At 35.0% G+C, this 11,916-nt stretch overlaps 1 protein-coding gene across 1 annotated transcript; it reads left to right on the plus strand.

Moving 5' to 3' along the window:
* The first annotated feature begins 1,330 nt into the window (after positions 1–1,330).
* On the plus strand, positions 1,331–11,560 carry LOC114400045 (probable serine/threonine protein phosphatase 2A regulatory subunit B''delta). Its single transcript, XM_028362293.1, has 13 exons — positions 1,331–1,804; positions 2,365–2,604; positions 3,271–3,376; positions 3,596–3,692; positions 7,061–7,166; positions 7,408–7,498; positions 7,895–8,036; positions 8,167–8,314; positions 8,507–8,616; positions 9,138–9,294; positions 9,564–9,689; positions 9,790–9,940; positions 11,025–11,560. The coding sequence occupies exons 1-12, from the start codon at positions 1,655–1,657 to the stop codon at positions 9,928–9,930; spliced, it is 1,614 nt and encodes a 537-aa protein (XP_028218094.1). The 5' UTR covers positions 1,331–1,654; the 3' UTR covers positions 9,931–9,940; positions 11,025–11,560.
* The last annotated feature ends 356 nt before the right edge of the window (positions 11,561–11,916 follow it).

Genomic DNA, 11,916 nt, shown 5'->3' on the forward strand with positions numbered 1-11,916 from the left:
GTCCTGATCCGAGGAGAAAGAGGACGGCAAAGGTCGTCCTGTTTCAACTCACATTCCTACTGAGATTGACGAAGAGGAAAATGAACAGGAAAATAAAAAAAAATGTGAAATTTGTTGGTAACATAGTCATAATAGAAACAATTGTCCTAACATATCTTTATCTTAAGTTTTTCCTAATCAACTGTAATTGTTTAAGTATTTTATTGATAATGCAATATAATGTTCTTCTATAAATAAATTGTTAAACAAAAAGTCTTATCATTTTTAATTAAATCTAATGACATAAACAAACTAATTATATTTAGTAATATAATTTTTATTAAAAATAACTATATTAAAAAATTCAGATTTTAAATAAAAATATCACCTAAAAAATATGTTAAGTAAATCAAATAATAAAACAAAAATAATTATATTTAATAATATCATTTTCTTTAAAAAATAAAAAATAAAATTATAAAATTTAACTTATCAAATAAGTAATTTTAAAACCAATTAAAAATTTATATAATATAATATTTATATTTTATAATATTTTAAATTAAAAAAAACAAAAAGAAGAAAGTATATTCACGTTCATTTGAGTTTGTAATTGTCCGATTTTTTTGGTCACGTTTATTTGCAAAGTAGTGTAAATCAAAGTATAAAGTCCAAAGTAATATAGATTGAGAATTAAATTATAAAATGATATATATTAAAAAAAAACAGAAGAAAATGTATTTACGAAAAAAAAATCTAAAACATAACCATTGATGATTGTAGAGTAAAAAATGCCATCAAGAGTGAAAGAAAGTTTTAATTTTTTAATTAGATAAAGGTCAAGTTAAAGAAAATGAGCAAGGAAGGAGCAAGAATTTTTTGTAATACAAGACATTTTAAAGATAACGCATCTTTGTATCAATAAATTTAAAAGTCACACTAATGATTATTATTTATTATTTTTTTATATATGTTCAAGATGAAAGCAAGCTCGTTAGAAAAAAAATATTAAACTAAATTTGACTACTGGAATAATAATTTTAGAAGTCATAATAATAATAATTCTGGTGTAAAACAATACATATCTATTAAACTCTTTCTATATTTTTTAATACGACCGTTTACTAACAATAACGGAACCATGGATATGTACCAAAAAACAAATGAGTGACGCACCAAAAAAAATAATGGAACCATGGATCGGAACTTGGAAGTGGTGTTGCTGTATACGTAGGATCCTCCAACATGTGATGACTGATGATTGCACAAAAAAAACCGTATTTCCCGTAAGCAAACCACGTGTCAGCCTGCCAAAATTTCCATTTTCTGCTCTTTTCTGTTCATTGTTGCCAAATAATAAAAAAACTAGACGTCTCTCTTAATTTTTTTCCACACATGTTTGTTCTCTTCTCTCTCCCTCCAAATTCGCGTGGATCTCTACGGAATTTATTTCCCACGCGCATTCATTCTTCTTCTATCCAGATCGCCGCACCGTTCCATTTCCTCTATCAGCATCGGTAATTGATCCTAATTTCCCAACAGTAGAAGAAAGATCTAGGGTTCCTCCTGCTGAATCCACAGCTCTCTCAAGCGCATTTCTTGCATTCCGATTCAAATTCATCTCGCTCCAGCAGGTTTCCTTTCGTGAATGAGAAGAGATACGGTTACGCTTTAAATGAGCATGGAGGTCGTTGGCGATACGGCGTCGTTGGAGGTCGATTTGTTACAGCTCCCTGAGGTCTCCGCTCTCGCACTCAAATCTAACCTAACCTTCGTCGAGACGCTCTTCGAGCAGTGGCTTTCGCTTCCCGAAAGCAATCGATTGGTACGCTTCATTTCACCTTTCTCAATTTTGGAATCAACGTATTGCTACATTATTTGTTTCAAGATTCTTATTGTATACTATATCTATTTGTAGGTACTTTCGCTGTCAGATAATAAATTCCTACTTATTAATCGTTTCGATAATAATAGTCAAATCCGCAAGTTTCTGTGAGAATGATGGATTATTAATTATTACTTATGATGTTAATTAAAGATAGCCGTTGGTGTTGGATTCCATACACCTACCTCATGAGTATTACTAGTATGACTTTTTCCTAGATATACTCACCGTGTATTATAAGTGATTAATTTCAACTGTTATGCCTCAATATCTTTCCATACACCTTCGAAGGACTATATTAAAAATCTTGCCTACTCGCACAAGCTATATAAATGAAGTCTCGGTGATACTTGAAGTATACGGATGAAATATTTATTACTAACTATTTTTATTTTTTTTGAGTTTCCTTATGTGGTTAAGTTTCCCCCCCTTAAACACTAAAGAATGTAATGCGTGCATTTGTGATTTTATTCTTATGTCGCAGTTGTTAATGTGTTTAGGTGACATCATTGCTAAATGAAGCAAAGTCAGGTGCTCCCTTGAATGTCCCAGGGAATCGCTCTAGTCCAAATGCTGCAAGCAATTCTTTGCCTTCCATGTTTCCTGCTGGCACTGCACCACCTCTTTCACCAAGGAGTACATCTGGCTCCCCTCGCATAGTGAAACAGAGAGTTGGCCCATCTAATTTGGGTTCTCCTTTGAAGGTTGTCAGTGAGCCGGTTAAAGAAGTGATACCTCAGGTTAGGCATATCTAACATGGTATCTTAATATTTTTTTTTTGGTATCTTAATATTTTGTACATGATAGTAAAAGAAAAGTACTTTGAACTGAAAGGAGTGAAAGTGGATCTAAAAGGAGGATATGATATGCTGCAAAACTATAAAAACAAAATACATCAGAAGACTAAACGCCGAAAGTAAAATATGGCAAAGCTACCCAAACATGTTGCATATATGAAATGGAAACTCACTCAACTATGATCATAACACAAAAGAGAATCCATAGAAAGAATCCTCTCCCATAGCAAGTCGAGGTGCAATGAGACTTACTTAAATATGCTAGCACTATGCTCTAAGCCTTAATTCATATGTGCCAAAAAACTGCATGGATTGCACATTGCCATATAAATGTCTCTCTCTCTCTCTCATTAACATCTATGCTGTTACCAAGTAGGATACATCCAATGCTCATCAAAATCGCTACAAACTTGCAACAAATCATTAGTAGTAATCCTATTAATGTACAGCTGTCCAGTTTGCTTAAAATCTTTAGTTGGTGATATATTTCTTTTGTTCCTGGTCTGATAACTGTGTGTGCGTTGTTCTTTACTTTTTTGGTTCTCACTCTCTCCCACCTCTTTTCATGCTATGTTTATGCTCATAACATAGATACTTGTGTGTTTGCAGTTCTACTTTCAATTTGGGCATCCTCCTCCAAATGATCTGAAAGAACAATGCCTGATTAGAATTGACCATTTATTCCATGATCACATGGATGGGCTGCAGATACATGGTGAGATATTGGGTATATAAGGGTGTTAGAGTCTGAAGGGCCAATTGGCAATTGGGGGGAAATATGAAATATGATTTCCAATTAGTGACACATTCTACCTCTTCATTTTGAGTAAAAAAATAGAATGTTTCCATAAGTCATAAAGTGATTACCTTTGTAATAAAATGAAGAGTTGTAGCGATAGCTTAATTCTGTTATACTTGTTTCTTTGGTTGTCAGAATTCAAGTCAGTTACTAAGGAAGTATGCAAGCTGCCATCTTTTTTTTCCACATCTCTTTTCAGAAAGATCGATAATGGAACTGGAGTTGTGACAAGGTGTGTACTTTATTATTATTATTATTATTATTTTGATCAGCAAAAATAGATATATATATATATATGTATGTATGTATATATATATATATATATATATATATATATATGTATGTATGTATATATCAATGTTGTTAATGGCGGATGGCGGTTCATGGCGGAAAGTAAAAAATCCGCCATAAAAATATGGCGGATGGCGTAGCGGAAAATGGCGGATGTCATGGCGGACACAAAAAAAAAAAAAAACATATATATAAACTCATTGAAATTGAAAAAAACAAAGGATTGCATTCAAATAAACTAAAAAAGTTTCATGAGTTCATACAATAATCAAGTACCAACACCAAATAAACTCATTAAAGAGTTCAAAAAAGTTGTAGACAGAAAAATGGGGGGTGTCAAATAGCAAAAGGAAAAAAAAAGTTGTAGACAGAAAAATGGGGGGTGTCAAATAGCAAAAGGAAAAAAAAAGCTGTAGACAGAAAAATGGGGGGTGTCAAACAGCAAAAAGCCCAAAAAAAAAAAAAAGAAACAGATCAGCTGACCCGCGTCTTCTTCCTTCCTCTTCTTCGTCTTCTTCAAACGCGAGACAGAAAAATGGGGGGTGTCGCGCGTTGCCGGGGCTCGTCGACGGAGGTCGTCGGCGCCGTTCGTGCGTTGCGGGCCTCGTCGCGGCGGCGGCTGGGTGCGGCGGGGAGGGGGTGGTGTCGCGGCGGCGGCTGGGAGCGGCGGGGTTCGGGAGGGACGCAGGCAGGTTCGGGAGGGAATGGAAGCTGTTGGAGGGACGGCTAGGTGTTCTGAACGCAAGCTGTGGAGGGTTTTTAATTTAATGAATAACCGGGTAGGGTTGGGTCGGGTCGGCCCAACTCCTACCGCGGACAAAAGCCGAAGATTTCCGCCATTTCCGCCATCCCGCCACGACCGCCATGGCTATGGCGGCCGCCATGGCGCCGCCATCCCAAACCCGCCACGCCACCGCTATTCGGTGGCGTTTTTTCGCAAACCCACCATGGAAAACCGCCATGGCGCCGCCATGGCCGCCATTTAACAACACTGGTATATATATATGTATGTATGTATATATATATAATTTGAAGTACCAGAGGTACTGAATTACATAGGTAGGAGAAACCATACAAATGGTTCCTCAATCAGACAAACACAGTCTGAATAGGAACCAGACTATGGCTACATTTGGAATGTACATCTGCTACTGTCCTATTTGTGCTATCCTCTACTGATACAAAAAGCCCTGTCGAAGGTTACTTGACCATTGATTAAAGTGAATTGTTTTTGTATGTTTTTGTGTTACCATTATTATTTTTTAAAACAAAGCTTTTATATGTTTTTGTGCCGTGGATAGTGGTTCTTGGATTTAGCTGTTTGAATATCTAAAAAGATTTTGTTTAGATGTCGTTGCATTGAGTAGAGCTGGAACATAATAACTATTGTGAGTAATTATTATTCAGAAAGGAAAGAGGTTTTAAGAATACGTAACACCTGTATTCCACCAGTACCTCTGGTACTGCTGTGTTTTTATTAATAATATATATTTTCTGCCTTCCAAAAAAAAAAACCTGTATTCCAGACCACTGTGTTATTTATTTTTGAAAATCAATTTCTTTATTCCACTGGCTAATCAAACTAGGAGTCAAACTTACATTGTCCACTCCACTCCCTTCCTGTGTGTTCTTTTTTCCCTCCCAATTTGTCTTTGTACTATTAGATTTTTCTTTTAAGGATTTAGCCACTATATTGTTTGTTATGTTAGGTTATTCAGTGAATTCTTCACGGTACAAAGCCTTAAGCCTGCAAGTTTCTCAAAGTCTTACATATACCCTTATTCTCATATTATCCTGCTGCTATAATGTCTCATTCCCTTTCCCAAATAACTTATCTATTATAGATAGAAGCATTATTTAGCTCCCTTTAGATTGAGTAATTCTTTGACACATTGGAGCCATCTTGACTGAGTTGTCCTTAGTTCAATCTTAGATGTTTATAATTAATAATCTAAACAGATTTGGTAGTGCTGGATTTATCATTGATTCATATTTCAAGCTCAAGGGTGGTGGGTTGTATCAGGTTTTATGTGCTATATTAATGGCCTATTTAGTATTTACTTCTTTTGTTTTATTCAATTTATCTATATGCCACAAATGCCATAAAGAATTTATCTATGCCCCTATCCCTAATTTAGTTGGGCTTTCAAATATCTCTTCCAACTAGTTTCTAGGATTTTAAGTTTAAATTAGCTGCAATATATCATTGCAAAGTCAACAATGATGTTGAGAGTAATTAATCAGAGGAGTGACTAGGAAAGTTGTTAGAAATCAACCAAAAATAAGCAAAAGACTATGGTTTCTTAGTCAAATTAGTAGTAATTTGATAAATATGGGAGACTTCAAAATTGACTAGAAATCACTTGAAAAAAAGGTGATTAAGTCCCCCCCCCCCCCCCCCCCCAAAAAAAAAAGATGAACAGACATGCACTTGGGCATGTTGAATTTTGAGGGTGTTTTATAACACTGGAAAACTTGGCTGAAATTCAATACTGAACTTTATTTTTTGAAAAATTTGAGAACTAAATTTCTAGTAAGAATTGAATTTGGAGCTTTGGAAAGGATCCTCATTTGACATCTTGAAAGTGTATTGAAGGCAATCAGGAAAGTATTGTCATTTAAAAAATGAATGATGGTGTGTTGAATAGGCTGTAGAGAGTTATGATTTAGTCCATGAACTAAATGTTTATATCTTTTTTTTCCCCTAGAGAGCTTTATACTTCTCTGGTATCAACAAACATGATGAACATATATGTAATGCCGGTGATTTAACTTTCTGTACTAAATTGGTTTTCAGACAGATCTGAACTGAAAAGTATGCCAGAATAGTTTTAATTTTTAAGTTTTAACTAGAAAGGAAAGAACATTAAGTTTCCTTTCTCAATCTTCTAATGAATTATGAAGGTTCTCAATTCTTCCTACTAAGTCATATAAAACAATATTTGATGCCGTACTGTCCAAGGTCAAAAGGTGAAGGAACCAAACATTAAAATTAAGAGGTGAGTTGGTGGTTGCAAGCATATGCCCCGATAATGGTTCTGTACATTGTTTGGCCAAGAGATTCTCTATGGGTCTATTGTTGTGCTTGGTGTTAAACCCGAAGTTACTCTTTGCAGAGTGCTATTTCAGTTCAATTGGGCAGTATGCTTATTGATTTCTTGCTTGAACAACCTTATGTATTATTAATAAAATGAACATGGTTTATTTAAATCTCCTTCCAGCATAAGAATTATAACTGAATGGTCTTGTTCCCTGTAATTAGTATTTCCTAATACCTATGTTTAATTCCTTGATTTAATATTCCTCTAGGAAAGCATTTATTGATTATTGGATCAATGGCAACATGTTGACAAAAGATATAGCAACCCAGATATACACAACTTTAAAGCAACCACAGCTCAAGTACCTTACTCAGGTATTTTTTTCTTCTATTTCTTTTATATTTCCTGCTTTTCATTTTATTTAATTTTCTTCTGCTACTCCGAAAATTTCGTGCAGTCAGGGCTGATGATATATATCAAAATATGTCATCTATTCAATTCCCATTTGATACTAGTATGATTTATTTTTTAGGGGTCATTTTTTGTTGATTTTCTTGGCTTTGATATTATATTCCTATCCATCTTGTTGGTGAACTATATTATACTTCATGTCAGGATGATTTTAAACCTGTGCTACGTGAGCTTTTGGCAAATCATCCAGGGCTGGAGTTCCTGCAGAGCACACCTGAGTTTCAAGAGAGATATGGTTTGTCTTCCATCTTGGTTATAACCTTGCATTTAGGGGTTTATGTAGGTTTAACTGTAGATATCAATAAATAAATTTGAAATTCTCGCCATACCTGGTTTCTAAAAGAAACCATTTTGGGGGTTATTGGAAGGCATGAAAGTGTGTTCTTCTATGCTGGAAAAAGTTTTATAGCAATTTAGTTCTACTCTTGGCTGCTTATAATGTATAATACATATGAAATGTCTACTGAAAAAGAGTCACACTTCATATATTTGAGTGTTGGGAGAATCAGTTAAAGGACTTCTTCCACCAAAGTTGGGCATAGGCTGGTCATCATAGTTTATGGTGTAATGCTCTTGTTTTGTCTTTTGTGTGGTGCAATGTTCATAACTATTTGTTTTTCCAATGGCCCAGCTGAAACTGTCATATACAGAATATATTACTACATTAATAGATCAGGAAATGGTCGTCTTACCCTGAGGGAGCTGAAACGTGGAAACATAATTGATGCAATGTTGCATGCTGATGAAGAAGAGGACATAAACAAGGTTTTGAGGTAGATATAATTGAAAATGTCATTTCAATTAACTTCAGAAAATGACCTTGGTGTCATTATTCAAATGAACTAAATATATTTGTATTATGATGCCTTAATCTTTTTTACCTTTCCTTAATGTTATCTGCAGGTACTTCTCTTATGAGCATTTTTATGTTATATACTGCAAGTTTTGGGAGCTGGATACAGATCATGATTTCTTGATAGACAAAGAGAATCTCATCAGATATGGTAACCATGCGCTTACCTATCGAATTGTTGATAGAATATTTTCTCAGGTTGGTGTGGATTACTATATCATGTGTTGCTTCTGTCTTGAGATTTGACTTCAGCTGTCTAGGGCCACAGACAACCCAAATCCCTACCCCTCCCCTCCAAATAACATGCACTGTCCTTTCACTTATGTTTATATGAATTATCAGAGCATTTGTTGAAGATGCAGATTTTGATTCACTTCAATATTATCTCAGGTTCCCAGAAGGTTTACCAGTAAGGTTGAGGGAAAGATGGGTTATGAAGATTTTGTTTACTTCATACTGTCAGAAGAGGATAAATCATCTGAGCCAAGTCTTGAGTATTGGTATTTTGTTTCCCATCCATTATCCATTTTATTTGTTGCCCCTGCCACTTATTAAGATGCCACTGGTTTAGTTGCTGACTTGCTGTGCAGTTCAGATACACGGTTAATGCATTTTAGTCATGTATATACTATGCAGTGTGGTTTGTGTTTTATTTCCTTAGAACTATGCGTATGCATGCATACAAGTCCGTGGTTTTGTCTCAGAAATTTGGGATGTAAGCTATAAAATTCAGTTACTGAAACTTCATCCAATCAAAGTGCAGAATAAAACAGACCAGGGTGGCAGTGCCTATGAAACAATTTTCATTTTTTATTTTAAAAAACAATTTTCATTTTATTTATTTTAGAAAGCAATTTTCAAAGTGCCTATGCAATTCTTTTACTTAAAGCTTTCCACCTTTGTTTTTTTCACTTCCCTTTATTTTCCACCTTGCCTCCTAAGTACACTCTTAGGCGAACATTGGAAGTTTGATCTTTGTGGTTGACTATTAGCTATTTGTGATTTGACGTGTCATGATTAGGTTCAAGTGCATTGATTTGGATGGAAATGGAGTTCTGACACGGAATGAACTGCAATTTTTTTATGAGGAGCAATTGCATCGAATGGAGTGCATGGCCCAAGAACCTGTGCTTTTTGAGGATATACTGTGCCAGATTATTGACATGATTGGACCTGAGGTTTGTCTTTCAATGTTTTTTTTATTTATTGTTTGCCCTTGTATTGTGTTGATGAGAAGTCACATTAGTTGGAATATGATATGCTAATCTAGTCTGTAGTTTAAAAATTTTTGTTCTGTCTTGGAAAAATGAGATATAACCAATTTCCATATTTTGGTTCCTCCTTTTCTTGTCCGTTTTCCATCTTTTTGGTTGATATTATGCCATTACTTATCCTTTATCTGAGATATTTATTTTTTAATTTTGAATTCAAATTCTTTTCTCTGCAGGATGAGAGCTATATAACTCTGCGTGACCTGAAAGGTGGTAAACTCTCAGGAAGTGTTTTCAATATCCTGTTCAATCTGAATAAGTTCATGGCCTTTGAAACTCGTGACCCATTTTTGATTCGTCAGGTGCATGAATATTTGATAAAAGTTATTGTGCTGTTGAGTCAGTATGATTGACTATTGTTGGTGAGTTTTGACTGCCTTGGTATATGTCTTGTGTGAACAGGAACGTGAGAATCCTACATTGACAGAGTGGGATCGCTTTGCTCATAGAGAATATATTAGGCTTTCAATGGAAGAAGATGTAGAGGATGCCTCTAACGGTAGTGCAGAAGTTTGGGATGAATCACTAGAGGCTCCCTTCTGACATCATTTATGTAAGTTGAAATATGTGGTATATAATCCAATTTTACTTAGCATTTATAGTTCAGAAATAGAGGCTTTTTCAAATTCAGGCTGGGCTAAATAAGTGATCAAGCCAGCACAAAGCTGGACTGGCCCTAGGCAGATTGCAGGCATTCCAGGCCAGCAAATCAAATATTTTATTCTCTTTTAATTTAATTGCTTTTACACACTCAGAACGTGTTCAATAGCATCCTTACAGTAGTGTTTTAGAATTTTCAATCCAGGGGGCATAGGAGATATAAGGTGCCCCCACTGACATCTATGACAACTAATAAACTAACATTTGTTGATAATAAAAAAAAAAATACCAGGGGGCAGAAGTTTTACTATAATGTTTTGTATTAGAATTTGGATGTGGAAGCTTGCATGCACTATGCAGCTTGCCTTATTATCATTTGGGGGATTTACCGCCATGGACTATGGTGTTATATATATAACATATATATATATATATATGTGTGTGTGTGTGTGTGCGTGTGTGTGTATGTATGTATGTATGCTTGCGCGTGTTTGTGTTTGTGTGTGTAAATAAGGAAGACTAGAAAATATATACATTGGAAGGAGCAAGAGCCTATATGATCTATCCTTTCATTGTACAGAATACAAACAAGTCATTTATGTTGTGATCTCCACCTGCCCTGTTGCCCAGAACCCGTGCATTAGTTTTGATATTAATGGACACAAACTGTGACTTTATTCCTAGAAGCAGGCTGGTGGCCTGGCCAAATTAGGGCATTCTGATTTTGGGCTGGACCCGGGCCAGTACAAATTTGGCTTCCCCAGCCAATCCATTTTAGGGAAATTCTTTTTGCACCACCTATTTTTTTTTTCTCTTCATGTCTCCCTTTATTCTGGAAATTAATTTCCAGAGTGTAAAGAAAAAGCGGGGTAAATAGAATCCCCCTCCATTTTATCATGTTGTTTGCTCTTAATTTTGGCAGCCCTTTTGGACATCAAAAAACTATGCAGTGTGTGTAAATTTACAGTATCGTGTTATTTATGAAACCATTGTAACTTTTTAAGTTAATAAGTCTTTAACATTATACATTAATACAGTGTATGAGAAGATATTAATGCCCCCGATCGGATGGACTGGCCATTGTTCAGAGACACGACTCAGGTTCAGCTTGGAATGCCAACTTTACTTTGCCCCAGAAAGGGGGAAATTCCAAGCTCAGATATGGAATGCGGTTTCAATGGGGGGCAAGCAGCAACAACGATATTCAGACATGCATGTACTGACATATATTGGGACCATTATCATGAAAGTTTTGTCGCGGGACCAGTGCCCATGTAAAGTGAGGACCTTTGCTAAGAGGTGATTAGCCAAGTTGAATTAAATTGACATCATTTTGAGTCGCTTACCTTAAGTAGCGAGATTTTCTGATGGATTTTTTTTAGTAATTTGATTTACTTATCGAGTCACTTTTGCCTCGGATCTGTCCAACAGTACAATCGTGATTTGATTTGTTTCGTCAATCTATGGCTCAGGCTGTTATTTCTTTTTCTTTTTAGGCTAATTGAAGAATTTAATGAAAGTGTAATACTACACATATAAAAGGTTCTTTTATGCGTTATTAGATTTGCTTTTATATGTGTAGGGCTGTAGTACAATGGATTTTCAAATAGGTTGTCAAATAAGTTTTTCATACCTATTCATATTATTATATAACATTCAATTTTTTTTTCAATCAACTACCTACCTAGGAAATTTTTATGTTTCAATTTATTAGTTGTTGTTAGATTCTTTCCGTTAAGTAGTGATGTGACATATAAAATGTTATGTCATCATGTTTTATCATTGACACTTTATTGTCATATCATCACTTTTAATGATGTGTTAGTGATAAAGTGTGATGATGTGACATTTCGTCAGTTATGTCATCGTTGAAAATGACTAATGACATGTAGTAAATTGAAACATAATTTTTGTTCAGATACTTGGTTG

This window comes from Glycine soja, chromosome 19 (assembly GCF_004193775.1).
Source record: "Glycine soja cultivar W05 chromosome 19, ASM419377v2, whole genome shotgun sequence".
Lineage (NCBI taxonomy): Eukaryota > Viridiplantae > Streptophyta > Magnoliopsida > Fabales > Fabaceae > Glycine > Glycine soja.

What these genes read in the sequence shown, in the direction of transcription:
- LOC114400045 (XM_028362293.1), top strand. Translation starts at nt 1,655, where the DNA reads ATGAGCATGGAGGTCGTTGGCGATACGGCGTCGTTGGAGGTCGATTTG. An exon ending in GGAACTGGAGTTGTGACAAG is followed by an intron (nt 3,693 to 7,060) that starts GTGTGTACTTTA and finishes ATATTCCTCTAG; the next exon opens with GAAAGCATTTATTGATTATT. An exon ending in GACATAAACAAGGTTTTGAG is followed by an intron (nt 8,037 to 8,166) that starts GTAGATATAATT and finishes TGTTATCTGCAG; the next exon opens with GTACTTCTCTTATGAGCATT.